This window comes from Filicampus tigris, chromosome 19 (genome assembly GCF_054856515.1).
Source record: "Filicampus tigris isolate MCC_2025a chromosome 19, RoL_Ftig_1.0, whole genome shotgun sequence".
NCBI lineage: Eukaryota > Metazoa > Chordata > Actinopteri > Syngnathiformes > Syngnathidae > Filicampus > Filicampus tigris.
The window spans coordinates 8,311,261-8,332,204 of record NC_141235.1 but is presented as its reverse complement, the minus strand read 5'-3'; the positions used below and the strand labels follow the sequence as shown (position 1 = coordinate 8,332,204).

The window sequence follows — 20,944 nt, the reverse complement described above, 5'->3', positions numbered from 1 at the left end:
ATATATGTATAATACTTTTTGGACTAATTAAGGTTAATGTAATAATTTCCCATGGCACACCAGCTGAGCGCTCATGGGCACAGCATTTGGTAATTACCGATTTAAAGTAGAGTGCCAGCACCGTAGTATCTTTCCACTACCCAGTGGTTGTAATCGCTGTCTAATAAATGACTTGGGGGTGTTAAGTGCATGTGTTACGTTCTTTGCTGTGGCCTCTTTCTTTGCTGCCTTTGCTAGAAGGTTTTGTTGTTTTGATCTTTTCCAGGGGCTTCTGAACAGAGCTCCGATGAGCTCATGCTCAATCAACCCCTCCACCTCTGTCCCAATGCTGTTCCCTGCTGGTCATCGTTGATTCCTGCTTTCTCTCATTTCATCTCTTCTCTGCCTGGGAGCACACACAAGAGCCATCATTTTAATACACATGCTTGTTACTGTTGGCACATTTTTGGTGGTACATTGGTTTCCTCTCTTTTCTGACGCAACATTAACCGATTTTCCGCGCCTTCAGGTAATTCCGCTGTAAATTGTCATTGCTGCTCCTCTTGCAAATCAGCCATCCTAGACATTTCATTCTCTTTTAAATTTAACTGCAGCATAGAAGTTAACATCGTGCCCTCTGATGTATCTTTAGGTTCATCTCATGGGGAGACACCATGTTAAGTTGCACATTGTTTTCCACGAAAGGGGCTTTGAGTCAAATGAGTTCCGGAGTCAAACTGTCACTTGTGTATAATGCCACAACACTTTCCCTATATAAAAAGTGTCCATTATGGGCCTTGTATTTTGGCTCGAATTTCCTTATGGTGCTGTGCTGTTTTCCCCCATACGTTTATTTCTTGTTTTAATAGTAATACAGCAAGCATGGTAGTCAAATGATGTATTTTTTTAAGGTTGACTTTGTTGGAATATAGGGCTTTTCACACAGCATAGTTGTCAGTTAACATTCCCGTATGCTGTTTTTTTTTTGTTTTTTTTTGATCAGAGAAATGTTCTCTCCGTCACAGGCGTTCGCAAGTCATCGGCCGATTTGAGGAGAGTCCAAACGTGGAGCGAATGGAAACGAGCAGCTCCAGCGAGCTGTCATCAAACGTCACCAATGTGCAGCGACAAGGGCGCAGCGAGAGACGCCATCTGGCCGACAAACATGTATGTGGACCTCTGAAATAAAAGAGCCGAAGAATATTTACTGAGTGTTTTATTTACTCAGATCACTGAGCTCACTGAGAGCTTATTCTGAGACTTTTGTGTTGATGTAGGACATGTCGTCACTGGATGCAGGGAAGGACCGCTCGGTCCCAGATGTGTCCAGCTGCAGTTTTGCAAACTTCAGAAGAGCCAAATCACTCGACCGCAGAGTCACAGAGTCCTCGATGACTGTGAGTTCCTGCCACGATTCTCGGTGTTTCATTGTTTCATATAAATAAAGAAAATATAAATTGTACATGACCTGAGCCACCCAGATCTCCTGCTGCAGGGGAATGTGACCTGGCATCTGTCTCGCTTGCATTCCCCTCTGCACCCATGTTTGTATTGAGGAAAATGGACTCATGACGCAGTGAGGAATAGAGAATGACCAATGCGCATTTCCTGCTGTCAAAAGACTGTTAAATTGCCTGGTTGGCATTTTTTTTTAATCCCTGGGAGTGTGCCAAGGGTGAAGGATAAGGTCATTGGAATGACATCTTTGAAAAGGCATGTCATCAACAGACCAAAATACACTAACATTTTTTTGTTATATACAATATTAAGAGGCACATGTTGGTGGGCACAATGATCCAAAGTTAAAAAAAAAAAAAAAAAAAAAAATCTGTATTTGTTTGTTTGAAAATGGGCAACTTTTAATTCCTGTGGCATTTAAGGGTACATACAGTAATGCTGAATTGGAATTTGTTCCCTGTAAGGGGTCCCGGACCTAAAAAGTTTGAGGACCCTTTCTCTGTTGCACATTACTGTAACGGTTACTCATTGCAAACTATGAATACATGTGTAAAAGTATCCTTTACTCCTACAAATGGGATTAACGTGTTCGCCGCCAAGCTGCTTAAGGCTGCAGAGGTGTCCTCCCGGGGCCTGACTCTTGCACGTCAGCTACTGAGATTTGTGGTAACCACTGCGGTTGGCTCCTGCGATTGAGCCGCAGCTGCCTGCAACCCCGCCCACCTACCCACTCACCCACCCACTCGCTCCCACACACCGACAGCGCTGCCGCCACTGCTACTGCTGTTTTATAAATAGCCGACACGGTGGCAGTTACAGTCGAGCGTTGTGTACCCCCCGGGGTAGAGGGAGAAGAGCAGATTGTCAACACACGAAGTGAAGGCAGATAGGCGTCGCAATGACTCTCTGCCAGACGGTGACTCCGCCGCACCTGATGAAGCTAAACAAAAACAAGGTACGGTAGAACGGCCATAGGCCCGGTTTGGACGTGTTGTTTACATCGTAGTTTGGTTTCGACGTGCAGCAGTCGGTCTCTTTAACCGTCGTCACCTTTTGGCAGCGCCGCTGACTTGGCTAAGGTGGTGAACTGAAAGTGCCAGACAGATGAAGAAGTTTAGTGTAAAGTCAATTACATTTGCCAGGGTCACACAAACAAGGGTTCTTGTTTCACTAACCGTAACCCACAGCAGAATTAATGGCCAATGGGGATTTCAAGCAGATGGTGCTGATTGAACAACTCTTTGTCTTCACTACAGCCTGATCTGCTGAACTTCAAAAAAGGATGGATGACCAAGCTGTATGAAGATGGAATGGTAATCACCCTTATGTCATAACCTCTTTGTCCCCTCCACTCTATTATTTATATGCATAATTAACTGCTGAAGTCACATTACTCTTTCCCCCTGCTTGTAGTGGAAGAAACATTGGTTTGTTCTCACGGATCAGAGTCTGCGGTACTACAAGGACTCAATAGCCGAAGAGGTGAGAAGTCTTTAAATGTGTCTCATCGACATTTCTTATTGCACGCGGTATGAATTCATTCAACTCTTTCCAGGCTGCAGAAGTGGACGGTGAGATTGATCTTTCCACATGTTATGACGTCAGAGAGTTCCCCGTCCAGAGGAATTATGGCTTCCAAATCCTGGTCAGTGTTGATTCGCGACATCAATTGTCTTGCGTCATTTATCACCAGTAAGGATTGAGCGGACGCATTGTCGACTCGGTGAGCTCGGCTGTCTGTTGCCGGTCTATAAACAGCTTTAGACGCCATGTGGTGCAACTTAAGGTATCAGGTTTTGCTGTTTCTCTTTTTAAAGTGATTCTTTGTCTGTCATGAAGGATGTCACTTGACTGGTCATCTCGATTTGACATCACAGTCTAAATCTGCCTCGTTACTGGCCACGCTTGCCTCAGTGAACCCACGTACTACCTGCCATCATCCGACAATCGCTATACAGTCTGACATGTCTACTATAGGATGTTCTCTTCCTGGCTTTTAAACAATTTAAACTCTGGACAAATATGATGTAATGTAATCCTTGTGTTTTATTTCATCCTATATGAAAGCGGTAGCAGTAAAATCATTATCTTTTGTTTACATTTGCTTTAATTATCTTACTTGGCTACTTTTTGGCGGATGTCAGAAATAGAGTAGTCAAGGAGATCGTCATGTCTTTGGCGAAGAACAACATGGATTTGATGTCAAGAAATTAATAACTCCAGTATTTATATCCACAATTCCGTCTCGCCACAGTGAGACTGCACTGAATAATTCAGCCTGACATTTTGCATGCTCATGAAGGGAATGAAGCGCGTAGCAGCATGTTGGTCTTTTTGAACGTTACAAAAACCAGCACTCAAAGTTTTGCTCACATGGACGAGCCAAGCCAAGACAGGAGCATCAGTTGTAGTGTCACAGTTTGCTGCTCTGTGTTTTATTTATTTTTTTAATACTTGGCAGTCCTGAATTAAGATTGAGGATCGCAACATTATTCCATGACATATAAACTGAGTTAAATACAGTCCTTGTTATTGCTTAACTGTCGGTCAAGTACAGTGGTGCCTTAAAGTGAAAATTAACGCATATTTTTTCAAGAATATGTTCCCAACAGGCCCACTAGTTGAAAAACGGCATTCTGATTAAATGTGCGTTTGTGCATTATAAGTTAAGCAGCAAAATACACCCGCTTTTGGCCATCTCAGGGGGGGCCATTTTGTCATTTCTGTCAACAGAAAATTACATCACAACGACCCGCCCCCACAGATGGCTAAAAGCGTGTGGATTAACTCTTATTTCACAAATGCAATATGTATCAGAATGCCTTGTTTCAACTAGTGGGCTTGCATAGAACATATTCTTGAAAAAAAATGTTTTGGTTGATTTCCACTTTAAGATGCAAGTCAATTTGTTCCTTGACCACACTTGTAACTCGGAACACTTGTATATCAAATCATCTTGTTATTTTTGCTTCAAATCCATGGAAATCGTCCTGCTCCTCTGATGTATCTCAGTAAACTGATGCAATACAGTATAGTCATTCTTCGCAGAGGGTAAAGAATATATGCCTGTCAGTACTGTTAGATTAACTGGCTCAAATATTTGTTGCCCAAAGATTTTTAACACTGTGAAACAGATGTGATTCGTGAAGCAGTTTATGGCGTTTCCTGTTATGTGTTAGCAGTAAGATAGTGTACTCTAAGGCAAAGTTATTTGTTTTATTTTTAAATACACAATGTGTAATTCTCTTTTTCTCATCACTTGTATCTCAAGGCGCCACTGCATGTCCATATCTCGCGCCTCCACATCACCAGTTGGCCCTAAAATAGCTGTATGATTCATCAAATGATTGCTATTGCATGAGCATGGCCGAGAAATGGCACAACTGCACATGATTTATATGAAGCAGACATATATATTGTATTCAGTCAACAATTTAATTCTTCCCATTTAAGTTATTTGGCACGGTTAAAAATAACCGGCTGCCAATATAAATGGTTTAGTTGGACAAAAGCCTGTAGGTTGCAGTTAAGATTGTGTTAATGTCCATAGAATCACATTAAAAGTGATTATAGGATCGTGGGGTACCCGCTCCAGGGTGGAGATTGCTTATTCACTCCTCCTTTACCATCCAAAAATATTGTAAGTTTCTTTGGAGAATTTAGTAAAACTCCAGTTGCTCCACCTACTGTGGTGTCTGTGTGAATTTCCCCACATTAAGGAATGATCATCTGCAGCTTGCGTGGGACATCTAATAGCGCTGCACTGCAACACCCTTAGCAGCTGTTTCACACGTATTGTAAACTGTAATCAAGTTCCTGGTGATTGTGACACATGCGCTGGCTGTAAGGTCCAATGTATTTGCTCTATAAGTGTCAAATAAAGGGTTGGGCATGTCTTGAGTTCTCCGAAGCACGTCTGCCTCACAGTAGAGGTCCTGGGTTCCAAATCTCAGCCATGTTGTGGAGTTTGCATGGTTTCTCGAGGCCTCCTCCTCCTACCGCCGACGGATGGAGATTTAAAAACAGAAACCTGCTAAACTGACGAAATTTGAAAATATAAGCAGAAATGCAAAATGGCCTCTAGGGGCTCACATGATAGTTTAAGTATTTTTATTGGTATCAGGTGTTAGACTATGAGGGGGATTCTTGGGGGGGAAAAAAAAAAACTCTCCCCTGTTAGGGTATCCCCGAATCCAGAATGTTTGAGAACCCTTGATCACAGCACAGCTATGTGGTGTTAGTTTGCATTACATACTGTATTAAGTGGCATGTAATGTGTAAAGTAGAAACGTGGTTTGCATTGCAGACTGTATTACATGGAATGAATGAAATGTGTGATTTAGTAGGCCAGATGACGTAATTAACAGTCTCAAAATGATTGCATGGTCCTGGTCGCTCATTTGTAAGCCACGTCCATTCTGTCGTCAGTGTAAAGAAGGCGCGTGCACCCTGTCAGCCATGACCTCCGGAATCCGCCGCAACTGGATCCAGGCCATCATGAAGAACGCTCGCCCCACCATCGCCCCTGATGTCACTCGGTAATACCCAGAGACAAGTAGCGCTTGACCGCTGGCAAATACAAACGCCGCTTCTTTCTCACCTACTTGAACTTAATCCCTCTCTCCTCCTTACCCTCTGTTTCCTCCTCCTCCTCCTCCCGCAACTGGTGTTTACAACCTGCTTCCAGGAAAAACATCTCACTGAAACTGTCCGTTCTGAAGCCCAGGTTGGGAAACTTGTGTGTTGAATATCGCCTGCCCCCCTCTTGCCTTCTTCCTCCAAAAGTGATGTCATTGCCCCGCAATGTCTGCCCTGGCGTGTTTGTCGTCCTGCCCTGTCATGTGACGTTGAGTCATGTCTCCTTGTCAGTTGGGCCACTATATAACAAAACGGCAGTCAAGTCAACAACCTCGAGCAACCCCGCTTGATCATCTTGATCAAAAGCAACTAACGTGGGAATGAAGATGTCAACCTTCCGTGTATGTCATGTTAAGCATGCCAGTATTATCTCCGATTACATGTTGATATACGTTCTGTGACTGGCATAAACGGGCTCACGGCCTATTAGTGTGTCTCGTAGGTTGGTCCCCCCTAAGGTGTGGTATTTTTGGCATTTCTGCATAGACACACGCTCACTTCAGCTCCCTCTTTCTTTTTGAGTTCCGCGCCTTCTCAGTTCCCCGGGCTGACCTGTCCTAAAGCCTCAACGCGACGTGATGGAAGCATATTACTCGATTGTGTCACTTTGTAAAAGCTGCCCTGCCTGTGACAATTTTAAACACGGCAATCCACCCAGTTTACTGCAAATACATTCTTCATGTTGAGCCGCCGTATAAATGGCATTAACATAGCGGCTGAGAGAAGGCGTCTACCATCGGGCTTATTTTAGCTTATGCGTGTAAACACTCAAGCTGCTTTCAGCCCGACACGTAGTGCGCCTTACAAGTGCTTGGATTTTCCTCTCTAACCATGTGTTATTGCAAAAAGGCAATTGAATGACTCTCCACTGTCAGCACTGAGTGTTCCCCAAACTTCCTTTGATGGAAACGCATGGGAAAATCCTCATGTGTATTTTTTATTTTATTTCATTCAGATCCGTCCCTGAGGAGAAGATAAAAACACAGGTGCTGCTGGAGCCGTGTCAACAGGTCAAGCCTGAGCCAAGCCCCTGTCCCGAGCCCCCCAACACCGATGGCCACCGGCAGCCAATAGGCATCGGGGCCTCCACCCCACCCTCTGAACCCCGGAAAAGCCGGGTTCGTGAGCGCAGACGGGAGGGCCGCTCAAAGACTTTTGACTGGTCAGAGTTCAAAATTGACAAGAAAGACAAGCCGGCGAAGGAGCGAGCGGACACAGTCGACCACTGCTCGTCACTTTCCACGACCTCTTCCTGCTGCTCTATGTCCTCCTCCCCTTCCTCATTGCCGTGCTCACCCGTCTCTACCTCGGTCCTGCAAACGCCCCGCGTATCAGATGCCTGCCCCATCTCCACAATAGACGATAACATTGGGGGTGGCAACCCGAGCCACTTGCCAAATACTGTTCTCGTCACTTCCACCTTGAACACGACATCTCCCGTGCAGCCGAGCTTACCTGACCGTCAAGAGCAAGGAAGGATGGAGGTAGACCACCCACCGGCTTCGCACAATGTTGAGGAAGAGAAGTTTAGCATAACGTCGGGCGTTAAGGAGGAGATTGAGCAACGGTGGCACCAGGTGGAGACGACGCCATTAAGGGAAGAGAAGCAAGTGCCCATCAGCACGGCTACAGAGAACGCCAACACTGACAGACTGCCCGCACATGAGCTCGCTGCACTGCTGGACAAAGAGGTATGAGTTGTGAATTTTAGAACTGTGTGCACTGCAAAGAAAAAAAATTAGGGAAACGTTCATAGTGAATTTTATGTTGTGCCGAATATCCTCAGCTTTGCGTGTGTAGTGTCGAATTTTAATGTCTCATTGGAGTTTATGTATCCATTTCTGTTTTCAGTTGGGACAGAAGCAAAAAGAGCTGGACCAACTTCAGAGACAGAACAATATGTTAAAGGAGCAGCTGGAAGATGCACTAGGAAGAGAACAGAGTGCCAGAGATGGCTATGTCCTGCAGGTAGGGCTTTGGGTGAAGTAAGGGAAATAAATGTTGGGCTTTGGTATTGCAGTCTACAACTATTGTGTGTCCAGTGTAACCTGTGTGGAATTCTACTAACTGGTGTGTGTTCTTATTTGGACCTGATTATGCATGGTTGTGGTGTTCAGCATGTGTTTGACTGTTTGTTACGGAGTTTCACATCTCCTGGGAAAATAACTGATCTTAACTCATACGCTTGAGGTAAGAAGCTTGATCAAAGGGCCTTGCGCTGTGCTTTTTCTTTCAACTGTCACACAGTTTCATCTCTGCTTTGTTTGTGTCTTTTCTCTGCCTGTTTATTTATTTATTTTTTTGGAGCCGAGGGGATTCTTTTGCATGTATTTTGCTGATCTTGTAGAGTGAATTCATGACCTATTAGCTTCTTTAGAATGAATGGCATGCTAAACAGATTTTTATTTATTTTTGCAATTGTTTGGTTTCATCTCATCCCAAAAGTGTCACATTTGGTTTTGTTCACTATATTCATCGCCCTCTTTTTTTTAATGGTATATTCCATATAGCCGCTTTAGTGTGTCCTCTTAATTTTTTTATGTCACCTCTGAAAAAGCACAGTGGAAGCTTTGGGGGAAAAATAAATAAAATCTTGACGCAAGATTGGTATCGAGAAACTTGAGATGTGGTTCTCCGTATCAAACAGGGAAAGTGAAGCGATGCAACTAATCAAGCTTGTTTCATCGATCTCTTTAAAGAGTGCAACGCCGCCTTCCTCCTCACCGCACAGAGTGCCATGGCAACACTTGCACAAGCTGAACCAAGACTTGCAGGGGGAATTAGAATCGCAAAAACGCAAGCATGACCTCGCTCAACAGCATATCAAAACACTACGAAGAAGCTACACTGAAGCCCAGACTGCTGTAGACCACCATGAGGCCGATATTCAAGCCCTGCAGTCAAAACTGGCATCTGCATTGGCGGAAATCTTAGCAAGTGAACAAGCTGTGGCCCGTATGCGCAATGAACTCAAGCTGGAGCAAGACCGATCCAAGGAGCAAGAGGAGGAATACGGACGCGGTGAAGCCACCTTACGAGCCCAGCTTAAGGACAGTGAGAGTAGACTCCGTGAGGTCGAGGCCAGCCTTCTGGAGAGGAACCAGGCCCTTCGGCACCTGGAGCATCAGCAAGCCCTTCAGCGAGACCACATGAAAGAGATCCAGAGGTTACAGGAAAGACTGCAAGAAGTGACTGCGCGACTGATCGCTACAGAAGAAGCTCAGGCGCTGAAGGAGGAACGCCTGAGGAAGGAGCAGCATAGCATTCAAGAGAGTCACGAGAGGGAAAGACAAAATCTGTGTCGAAGGATAGCCGAAGCCGAGACCACGCAGAAGGAAATGGAGGTCAGACTACTGGAGGCCGAACAGCAGGTGGAGGCCCTCCTTAGAGGGCGGCGGGGCTCGGCAGGACTAGAACGCAGTGAGGAATTGCTCACCTTGCGAGAAGAGCTCACCCAGAAGACCAACATGTTGGAGTCCCTGCGGGAGAGCGTGCGGAGACTCGAAGAAGAGAGAGGTCTGCTCACATGCCGTTGCCAGGAGCTCCTCAACCAGATCGCAGAGGCAGATCGCGAGGTCAGCAAGCTTTGCAATCGCCTCGAAACAGAAGAGGCGGATTATTGCTCTCTGGAAAACTCGTATGAGAGGGCCACCCAAGAGTTTCAGAGAATGAGCCAGTTCCTCCGAGAAAAAGAGGAAGAGATTCGTCAGACGAAGGAAATGTACGAACGGCTGATGGAACGCAAAGAGAAGGACTTGAAAGAAGCTCTTGTCAAAATGACTGTGCTTGGCAACAGCTTGGAGGAAACTGAACAGAAGCTGCAAGCTAAGGAGGGCCTTCTATGTCAAATGAGGCAACATCTGTTGTATCAAGTTGAGCCTGGCAGTGCTGAACAAACTCTCAAAACCAAGCTGGTGGTCGCAGAGAACCGCATCGTAGAGCTTGAGCAGCACCTCAACGCACTGCAGCTGGGGTATGCCGACCTGCACTTAAGGAAGAAGCAAGTCCAAGGACAGAGCAAACAGGGAAGTGTTAAAACCTCAGCGACTTTTACTTCCGACGTACAGTCCCCACTGTCACTCACGGCTTCAACGAAAACCGAGGACTCTCGAGCGAAGAAACCAAGAATCCGTTTTTCCAATATTCAGTGCCAAAAATATAACAACCTGGATGACCTGGGTGATTGCCATACCTTTGATGACGCAATACAAGATGTTAAGAAAGACTTTGACCTAGCTGAAGCACTTTCCTCCCCTGAGCCCGCCAGCGACTCCGACAAGTTTATCTCCATTGTACATGCCCTCGAAACTAAACTGCTCGCTACTGAGGAAAAGCTAAAAAACCTCACTCGCAATCTACAGCAACATCGTTCCACGCACGCTGAAGACGAGTCCAAGAAAGATCTGAAGACGGTGGAAAACAAGCCGTTAGGGTGTGAAAGCGGGCCTCAGATAACGGATATCGATAATCCTTATGCCAAGGCCCTCCTTTGTGTGGAAACAAGTCGCGAGAAAGTCAAGGCTTTTTTGTCTGGCTCTCATGATAACGCTGATTCGCGGCTTCACTCCTTGTCAGAGGTCGAAAATGAGCTGTTCAGTGCGGCGGTGCATATCCGCCATGGACAAAGGACCTTGGAGGAACAATCGCCCTACTGCCCTCAAACATCAGAACCTTTAGATGAAGAAGCAATTCTACTGTTTGCCAAAACTCTGTCTTTTGAGGCGCTTGTTTTGAACAAAATGGCTTTGCTTGTACAGACATCAGAGTCCGACCTTCTCCAAACGCTCACTGCCATATGGCAAGATGTCGAGAACATCGCAAGTGGCGACAAAGATTGTTTAGCGGTCGTTTATGCGGATGTCTTGACCCGAAAGTTGATGTTAGAGACTTCATTCTGGAAAGAACTGGAGAGAGAGGCCACACCCTGCGAAGGTTCAAACGTTGCTAAATCGCAAGAGGCCAGTGTGACAGCTGACGCAGACATAAATGCATCCGCCATATTTAATACCTTCATCAAAGCAGAACTGGCCTACTCTATTCAAAACCTGAAGCTTGGCTATGAAGAGAAATTCCGGCTACTTAAAGGGGAGCTGGCTGAAGCCCACCACAAACTCCATCAAAGGGAAATGGCCTTGAAAGCAATAATTGAAGCGTCCAAGAGGTCGGATCTGAAAAGTGTGATCAAAGAAGTGAAAACCAAGTTTGGCTTCGGCAAACAAAAGTTAGCTGACATCCGACCACCTGAACTGGCGCCGTACGCGGAGCAGATTGAACTGCAGGAAGCCCGCGATCTCGCCGAGAAAATCACCGAGCGGCATCTGGCCGACAAAATGCCATGTTGTGATGTTGACTCGGTGGAGTCTCTTCAAAGTGCGCATGACGGCCTGGCCGTTGAGCTTCAACAACAGGCGGCGAAGCTCCACAAGTACGCGCAAGAAATACAAAGCACGGGGAGCCATCCTGAATTGGCGAAAATGCTCAATGCGCTGTTGGGGCGCCACACGTCCCAGATTTTCACAAGTACATCTCTTTGCATGCGGGAAGCCCTCATCCAGGCTCAGGTAGCGTACGTGGCGTGCAGATTACGCTCCAGGCACGAGCGCAACCTGGATCGGTGCAAGCGGACGCGGCAGAGCATGGACGCGCTCGTTCGGCAGCACGCCAGCAGCGTCCGGGCCGTTCAAGAAGAGTACGAGCAATCGCTTCAGGAGGAGCGCCGCAAGTTCAAGCAAACGCTGGCCGATCTCCAGAAGGAGAACGGAAGCCTCAAGAGTGAAATGGCCCAGGGCTCGGAGGAACTCTCAAAACGGCAAGCGCAGCTGGCCCTCCTGGAGGAACGTTTCCACGCGCAAACGGAAGAGCTGAAGCAGCAGCACCAGGAAGAGTTGCGGCGAGTTGAGGCGGAGCGCGCCGCGACGGAACTGGCCCTCTTGGAAACCGCGACGGAGAGTCGGCAAAAGCTGAAGGATCTGCTGGTGGATGCGGACGCCGCCAAGGAGCGGCACGAGAGTCGCGTGAAGAAACTCGAGGGCGAGTTTGAGCAGAGGATCGCTCAGCTTCAGCGCATCTACCAAGACGAGATTGTCAAGCTGCGTTCCCGACACGGGGAGAGCGTCCGAGAGCGACGGGCGGACGGGCGCGACTGCGAGCCGGTCCCGGCGCCAATGGAAGAAGAGGAACAAGGCGGGGAGGCGGATGTGCGGAGCACGTCCGAGGGGGACACCATGGTGCTTCTGAAGGACAGGATCCAGGAACTGGAGGCTCAGATGAACAGCATGCGGGACGAACTGGACAACAAGAACCTAGAAGGCGATGTGGCCAGCCTGAGGGTGAAATACCAGAGAGACTTTGAAAGTCTGAAGGTTTTTGTTTTTCACTTTTACCCTATCACTCTCATAGATCCGATACTTAGATGCTAAGATACTCTCCACAGACAGTAGATGGATAAATACAGTAGGTAATTGCGTATTAGAATTGGGAAATGGTGTGACTGGAGCCAATTGGATCTTGTAACACTGCAAACGACGACATTTACATGACTTAGTAACTTTGGTCCAGACACCCTCGACTCAAAGACTGCGTTTCATTATTTGAATGAAGCGTACAAATGTGGTGTTTACAAAGTCACTGCCCTCCAGAATTATTGGCACCCCCCGGTTAAGATGTGTTCTTTCACTTATAATCAGTTCATTTTATCGAACCAAAATAAAAGAGGTACCGTAAATCTATCCTTTACCTCACGAGCATTTATTTAATAATTGACATCAAATCACGTGTGCCACAATTATTAGCACCTCTGATGTGAATTTGATCCAATTGTTTTAAAAAGTTGTCAAATAAAACCTCTGAGAGAATACGCTCTCTTTTGATGATGATCATTTCTGAAAAGTTGCTCAACCATTTCCCACTTCCACCAGTGCGCTCTTAATTTCCCGCTTGCGCTGACTTGCTCCAACCTAATTTTAACTCTCTTCAACTAGCATAGCTCGGCTTGAGGTGTTATGCTAACGGTGCTACTGCATGACTGCATTTAGCCGATTCATACGGTGCATTAGATAAACATTAGAATTCTGCAAAATCGTTTTGTTTTTTTTGTGTGTGTACCTAAGCCTTGTCGCTTGTCTCTTTCACCAGGCCACATGCGAGCGTGGCTTTGCAGCAATGGAAGAAACCCACCACAAGGTGGTTGAAGACCTCCAAAGGCAGCACCAGAGGGAGATTTGCAAACTCATGGAGGAGCGAGAGAGACTCCTGGCCGAGGAGACTGCTGCTACTATTGCTGGTACTTGCGCTAATTTCCCCACACATGCTCATTTCGTTAGCATGTCTATGGCGTTTGGCATTAAATAGTATCCTCCAAGGTCAAATCGTCATGCGTGATCTCTCCTTTTGACACGAAGCTATTGAAGCGATGAAGAATGCACACAAGGAGGAACTGGAGAAGAACCAGCGCTCCCAGCTCAGCGGACTGAACTCTGATATTGATCAACTTCGATTACAATACGAGTAGGTTTTCAAATCCATCCTACGAGTGGCGACTTCGGTCTCAAGTCACGTGACTTGAGTCCTCAATCTCAGCCTGGCACCATATTAAAATGCTTCTTCTTCTTCGACACCGCACTTGACTGTCCAGGGAGGAGCTGCAGTCCATCCAGAGGGAGCTGGAGGTTTTGTCCGAGCAGTATTCTCAGAAATGCCTGGAAAACGCCCACCTGGCTCAGGCCCTGGAGGCCGAGAGGCAGGCCCTCAGGCAGTGTCAGCGCGAGAACCAGGAGCTCAACACTCACAACCAGGTCGGAACCCGCATCGACACTTGCGGTCTTGCCGTTGGCTCGCGCTGAACTCGCTGCGCTTCCACCAGGAATTAAATAACCGCCTGAGTGCCGAGATCACACGGATGCGCTCGTGCTTCAGCGGGGAGACGGCGCTGTCGCCGGTTACGCAAGGCAAAGACGTCTACGAACTGGAGGTATGGCGGAGCCTCGCACACAGCGGCGGGGGGGGGGGGGGGGGGAACTCATGACTCGGCCGCGACGATCTCTGTCCTCTCCGCTCAACTTGAAGGTGCTGCTTCGAATCAAGGAGTCCGAGATTCAGTATCTGAAACAGGAAATCCACTCTTTGAAGGACGAGCTGCAGTCGGCTCTGAGGGTGAGTAAATGTTGTCTCCGGACAGTCAAAACAATGCTTGACGACCTTCATTGAGCTAAGACCTTAATGTGTATTACAAAATATTTTTTTCATGATTACTCTTTGTCAACCAATTATTGTTGTTTATTTGGTATTGTTTAGCGATTTAAAAAAAAAAAAAAAAAAAAAAAAAAAAAAATCAATTCAGCAATATCACTCGAGAGCAATTGAATGTACTTACCAACCTTTTTGAAACTGATTCAGTTCGGGCATTGGTTGAGTAAAAGTAGATGTTTAGCAAATGTCTTATTTTGATTAAACACAAAAGATAATCGATTCATTTTGACATCGACATAGTGACACATTTGGGCACGAGTCGCCCTTTCTCCACTATATTGGTGGATTGTTGTTTTTTTTTTTTTTTTTTTAATTAAGTCAGCTTTAATGAAGCCTCCTTTGACATACTCTGTGAAATTCGGCAGCGTTGTGACAACACTATTCTCGTTGTCAAATTTGGAAGATGTTTATTTTCCCTTTACAGGAGCTAGTAAACTTAGCCTCAAAAACCCAACCACCGTTAAAACATCTATTTATAACCCTACACAGACTCATGCTTAAGGTATTTCCTACTTTAAGCTAAATGTAACATGAAAACTGCTTGATGCAAGTGAAATGCTTGTAGAAAAAATGTCATGGTAACAGGAAATATCTTGACAAAGAACAAGCATGCTGTAGTTTGATTTTGAGACGTATAATCTTTGTTAGAAGCGCGTTGTTTGCAAAATCACTGCTTGGGGTACAAGATACTATTGTCATGGCAACAGGACAAGAAGTACGCCACGGACAAGTATAAAGACATCTACACCGAGCTGAGCATTGTGAAAGCCAAAGCCGACTGCGATATTGGCAAACTGAAGGAGAAGCTGCTCGTTGCCACGGAAGCGTTGGGCGAGGGGACCGTCGATGGCACGGTTACGTCGGGATACGGTGAATATTCTGCATCCGTACGCTTGTTTCACGTTGATGCAGTACAACCTTTCAGGTGCCACTGCATCTGGAACAATTCAACGTTTCAAAAATTGTTGTCTCTTTGTAGACATCATGAAATCCAAAAGTAACCCCGACTTCATGAAAAAAGAACAAACGTCAACCTCCAAGCCATCTCGAGGTGTCAGGTCAAAGGCAAGTGTCAACTTTTTCTTTTTTCTCCCACCCACGTCTTTTGTCTTAGTATTCTACGTGTACAAGCGGTCAAATCCATTCACTTGTCAAGTTGGCGCCGAGTCGCGCGTGTGTCATGCGTGTGTTTTGTCCACCAGTCTATCACTGAACAGGTCTCATGGGACAGCTGACATCCCCCATGTGGGTCTTAAGCCCCCCCCCCAAAAAAAAAACCGCCCGAGATACGCCGTAGGTATTTCACAGTTGAAGCATGTTGTGGAACAAAGCATCCTTTGCATGACCTCACCTCCTTTTTACCTTTTTCATGCGTAGTGAACTTTGACCTGCACCGGGCTGGAGTATTGCAGTCTTTTATCATTACACTTTGCTGTCAATGATGTTTGGGCTACAATCTTAAAATGTTTAATATGTCAAGTCATGCCTTGACTTACAGGTTGAATTCATTCCAAACACCAGCCTTTAACAGGTTAAAAAAAAAAAAAAAACGTGCATGGCCTTTTTCTGTTTTCTCTCTTGTATACTGCTCCCTAGTGGCCACACTAGAATAAGCAGTACAGCACTCATTCATATCATGATGCACAAACATACTTTTATAGGAGTAAAATGTAATGTTACTACTTTTATTTCAACTTTTGGCAGCACGGTGTGCGACTGGTTGTCACGTCTGCCTCACACTGACGAGGTCGGGAGTTTGGTCTTCCTGTATGAAGTTTGCATGTTCTCCTTTTAACATTTCTTAATTTTGACCATTACTAATTTCATTTTAGCACCGTTTTTGACATTTTCATAATGACTTTTTGTTATATTTTAATACACTGTATCTAGCGACATGTACTATTTTCTTTTCAAGTGTGGCTCTAATATTTGTCAGATCTTCAGCCCTATTTTTTTTTTGTTTTTTTTTCACGCGTTGTCGTGTGTTGTCCTTGACAGAGCCTGAAAGAGGGACTGACCGTGCAAGAGTGCCTGAAGCTGTTTGAGGCAAAAGATTCCAAAAAAATCTGAACGCCAACAACCCAGAAGCTTCTCTTCTTTTTTCTTTCCCGGCCTTTTTTTTTTTTTTTAATAATCATTGTTTTATTATATATATATTTTTTGCCATGACTTCATATTCAACATAGAACAGATGGGAGTGAACGGTCCGTTTAAAACACACGCCCCTCTGCTTCCGTGGCAAGTTCTTTTGCATGTTCAATTAACACTTTTACTAGACTGAAAGAAGTTTCATAGACAAAAGGAAAAAAAAAAAACATATTTAAAGTGTCATTGAAGTTGGAGACGTGTAAAATAAGCTGTGAGAGGGATACGTGAACAGCATTTTTAATCATCTTCGCACATGCCAAAATAGATAACACGTTCACAGTCTGAAATAATATATATATTTCCTGATATGAATTATTTGTCTGCTGTATTTTATTATTATTGTTACAATTTCTATATTGGAATGATTTTAATGTTTGGTGTACATAACTACTGGACATACAGTATGTAAGCGCATGGTATGTTGTTGAGGCATCTGCTGTACTATCAACTCGAGTTTGACTGATGGTGGAATTTGTGATGCTTATGTAAGATTTTTTTTTCTTTTTTTTAATAAATTGTCAGTGATGGGGTAGGGAAAGGTTGGGATTGCACCTCTAACTTGACTACTTGAGGAACTTTTTTTTTTTTTTTTGTCTCCAGTTGATATCGTGATTTGCAATTGCAGTGCAACCGAACCTGATGATTGGCTGACGCTTCAATCTGGCATTCGTCTTTATTTCGATTTTGTGTGACAAATACACGTTAGGACTTCGCATGATTATATTGAGCACGCAGCCTCATTTTCCTTCTTTGACGCTTTAGTGCGGGACTCTCCTCTCATAAGCTTTGCGAGTCCGACTGTTTCACCGTTACTGTGAGCTGCAATTCCCCGAAGCACTTGGCCCGACCCCTGACCTCTCGCTTGCATTCTAGTTGTGCCTCAACCGAGTGAATAACACAAATTACTCTTAATAAAATCTAATCAAATATATATTTAAAAGAAAAAAAACTGTGCAGCTATGGAAACACACTGTATAGTATTCAAAACGCTTTGGAAATGTACATATATAGTATATATGTGCCACATGGAACACTTGTGCTCTTGTTTTAAACTTTGCTCATTAGCTCTATATGAAATATATATGAATATTTTTTATTTTAATTTGAATGTATAAGATTAAATAAATGTTTGGAAAATATGTCTCCTGTAATTTGTTTGCTGTCTTCTAACAGCAATTATGAGTAATGGGGAGGAAATGTTTATTGGTCAGAACAACATGCCCGAGATACTCATGTAGTGTAGCACAGTATAGAATTCATCATGACAGAAGAAATCGAAAATGACGCCTGACCCAACATGTTTGTTTTTTTTTCTTCTTTAAATGGCTGTACCGTTTGTGGCATTATTTGGTTCACAAAGGGGGCGTTATTACACTGCTTCTGATTTCAAATACAGTCGAGAGCCTATAAAGTTCTGCTTATTCTCTTAACCCTACATAACTTCGTTGCTTATATGGTTAAGCATAAATATATACACATAGATACGTATACATACTTGGACACGCACAATTAACGGCTTCTACGACCTTGAATTGCACCAATTGGACACCCCTGCTATACATGGTTGTTGTTTTTTGGGGGGGGGGGGGTTCCCCAAAAAGCGCCTTACTATACATGTTCTTTTTTTTTTTTAAATGCCTTATTTTACATGGTTGTTTTTTCCCCCCCAAAGCGCCTTACTGCACATGGGCATTTATTTTTTCCCCAAAACGCCTTACCATACAAAAACTTGGCATGCGCTGCAGCTTCCAGTAAAAGTGCCGTCAGGGACTCTTCCACCTGCTGGGCAAAGAGAAATTCTCCATAAAAGTGGAAGGTCATCAAAGCTGCCTACATTGTCAATGTTAAGACATGCAAATAAAAGTAGTGAAAATAGCAGCTTGTCTGGTCCATCATTTGTCCATCCAGGAGAAGTCTCTGCACCAGTCGAGTTTCAGGAGCTCGACCAGCTGCTGCAGTGGAAGGCTACAGTCTACAGTGAAACAAAATATTTTAAATTCAACTAAGAGTTGTCATTAAAGGTGAAACACAACATTGATATGTTGCTGATGCCATAAGCTTTTGGGTTAACTTTTGACTCATCTTTGTCTTTAGGTGCCCACGCTGGTCACTGCGCTCCTTGTTGGCCAACGAACAACTCCACCGTGCAGCGACGAGGAGACTGTCTTTAGATGTCATCCAACTTGAATGGTGCACATCATGAAGCTTGCCAGAGTGCACCAGATGACTGCATCAATGAGGAGCTACTGCAGAAGCGTAACAGTAAAACGTAACTGCGTTTCAGGTTAGTAATAGAATTGTCGACTCACATATTCCTTGTCCTGTAGATGGCGCCACTGGAGTGCTGCAACATGACTCAAAGTGCGTCTGCCTAAGGATGCGCCGTCTGCTGGTAAGAAAAGGAACATTTCATTTCAGCGAGCATGTTCCAGATGCCTCGACAAAGTTGAATGATTTGTTCTTGCGTCCAGGGTGGCGCACGATCGACTACCTGCTCGCAGCCCGAGAGACCAGCAGCAACACTTTTGCCTTTCGTGTTGCTTGCTCATCCACGAGGTGCTGAAGCCAAACTTGGAGGCAGCCTGAGAAGAAACGGGAGACATTTACAGTTGGACGGTATGCTCGTTAATTTCTTCACTGTACAATTTTCAATTCAACTTTCCTGACCAAATACTTTTGGTTTTTCTTCCTTTCTAGGCAGCAAGGAACAAGATCTTCCATCATAACGCACCTGTGAAGACTTGAGTCTTGATCGCTGGTAGGTTCCAAGCCCCAAACATCTTCTGCACCAGAAGTTGACTTAACTTTTGGCTCACAGATGTTTTTTTTTTTTAGGTCTTAGGTCCACACGAGAAGAGTTCTTCTCGCTGGCCACACACTTGAGCACGCAGCAACGAGCAGACTGTCATCCGACTTGCAACTTTGTCTTCGTTCTTCTCGCAGGTCGACCACTTGAGCAGTCAGCATCGAGCAGACTGTCATCCAACTTGTAATTTGTTTGTTTGCGATTGTTTACTCTGCAAAAGAAATAAAGTTTGATGACAAATGACACTTAAGCTCTCAACTTCATACTTACACACATCACAAAAAAACTTGCATAAAGCAAAATAACAAACCAAAAAAACAAACCAAAAAAAATCAAAAAACATTTTTCAAACTTATTTCTCAAATTTTTTTTTCCCAATTTTTTGGGGGGGGGGTGAAAGAGGGTGTGGCAAGGCTGGAATAAGGCTCTGATTCGCTGATGGGTCTGGAAGTGGGTGGAGTAATGCATCTAAAAGGCTGTGATTGGTTGAAAGGTTGGCGTGGCTATGCAAATTAGAACCACTGCGATTGGTGGGTCTTAAGTAGGCATGGCTATGTAAATTTAAAGCACTCTGATTGGTCATATTGGCAAAGCTGGACCGGTTTATGCAAATTTATGCATTTTGATTGGCTATGCAAATTCAAGGCACACCGTGATTGGTGGATTCCAAATTTGGGCGGAGTTAAGGGCGGTCCTAGCAGCAGATAGCTTTTTTTGAAGGCACTTTTGAGTCTTCAGGTCAAAGTTGCACTGCAGTCACTACATGAGACAAGTCTTTTACTATTCCCTCAGTCTCACATGACCCAAAGCTCGATGAAATTAAAGATTGCTCGAGTGTTGAGTCATGACGAGACAAACGGGAGTAGTAATGTGACACTTGTTTCCACAGTAGTCGTGACTGACGTGCAACTCTCACCTCAAGACGTCAAAAGCAGCCTTTGGAATAGTTTTCCACTGCAGCAACCCACACGCATGAAGGCTTCAAATGAGGGCAGATTTACCAATAAAACACAAAGACGCCAATTCAACTTTTACAATTTATTGGACAGAGAAGCTAACATGACAATTTGAAAACATTTCACAAGTCCATGTTTGTGTGAGCTAACTCAAGTTGCCCTCACAGACATTGACGATGGAAGAAGCTTAAGTGTTGCCTGCTTGACGAGCTCATGTGTGATGTCACTTACTTGAAATGACGCGCACGCACTTAGGCGATGGCAGCAAAGGTGGGGGCGTGCGCACACTGGGACAAAAAGTGTACAGCACAACACCATCATCACATACCACTGGACATGTTTTTAAATGACACTGATGTGAACAAAGTCAGTCAAAAATAGGCGCTGCGCACTAGACGCTGCACGGGGCGCTGCGGGCTGCCGGCTGCGCGCAGAGCCTCGCCCTGGTTTTTTATTTATTGTATTGTTTGTAAAGTGCTTTGTCGCAGCTCTATGAAATGCGCAATATAAATAAAATTGTATTGTATTGGAATAAAAGGCCATAATACACAAGTGTCAATCAATGAATGAACATAAAACACTACATACAATTGACACCGGAAAAGAGCCAAAAATTTCAGGTCCGATCGAAAGCCAGCGAATAGAAGTGTGTCCGCCTGGGTGATAACGTATATTTTGGCCACTTATGCTCCACTACCAACATAAATAAATA

General features: G+C 44.8%; 1 protein-coding gene across 7 annotated transcripts in view; it reads left to right on the top strand.

Annotated features, from left to right (window-relative positions):
* mpripa (myosin phosphatase Rho interacting protein a) overlaps nucleotides 1–17,609 on the top strand; it is a 39,645-nt gene extending 22,036 nt beyond the window's left edge. For 5 of the 7 annotated variants that reach the window (XM_086016162.1, XM_086016160.1, XM_086016161.1 and 2 more), the window contains 18 exons: nucleotides 1,005–1,146; nucleotides 1,257–1,376; nucleotides 2,694–2,750; nucleotides 2,851–2,919; nucleotides 2,993–3,082; nucleotides 5,866–5,975; nucleotides 6,125–6,163; nucleotides 7,031–7,766; nucleotides 7,927–8,043; nucleotides 8,775–12,437; nucleotides 13,210–13,357; nucleotides 13,476–13,581; nucleotides 13,709–13,868; nucleotides 13,937–14,044; nucleotides 14,140–14,226; nucleotides 15,030–15,192; nucleotides 15,302–15,387; nucleotides 16,321–17,609. In XM_086016162.1, the coding sequence (XP_085872288.1) occupies nucleotides 1,005–1,146; nucleotides 1,257–1,376; nucleotides 2,694–2,750; nucleotides 2,851–2,919; nucleotides 2,993–3,082; nucleotides 5,866–5,975; nucleotides 6,125–6,163; nucleotides 7,031–7,766; nucleotides 7,927–8,043; nucleotides 8,775–12,437; nucleotides 13,210–13,357; nucleotides 13,476–13,581; nucleotides 13,709–13,868; nucleotides 13,937–14,044; nucleotides 14,140–14,226; nucleotides 15,030–15,192; nucleotides 15,302–15,387; nucleotides 16,321–16,392 (6,073 nt within the window). In that variant the 3' untranslated portion in view covers nucleotides 16,393–17,609. Of the gene's footprint in view, nucleotides 1–1,004; nucleotides 1,147–1,256; nucleotides 1,377–2,693; nucleotides 2,751–2,850; nucleotides 2,920–2,992; nucleotides 3,083–5,865; nucleotides 5,976–6,124; nucleotides 6,164–7,030; nucleotides 7,767–7,926; nucleotides 8,044–8,774; nucleotides 12,438–13,209; nucleotides 13,358–13,475; nucleotides 13,582–13,708; nucleotides 13,869–13,936; nucleotides 14,045–14,139; nucleotides 14,227–15,029; nucleotides 15,193–15,301; nucleotides 15,388–15,524; nucleotides 15,616–16,320 lie in introns of all 7 variants that reach the window. The other 2 variants (XR_015082451.1, XM_086016159.1) reach the window with 2 other exon arrangements.
* Nucleotides 17,610–20,944: the final 3,335 nt, after the last annotated feature.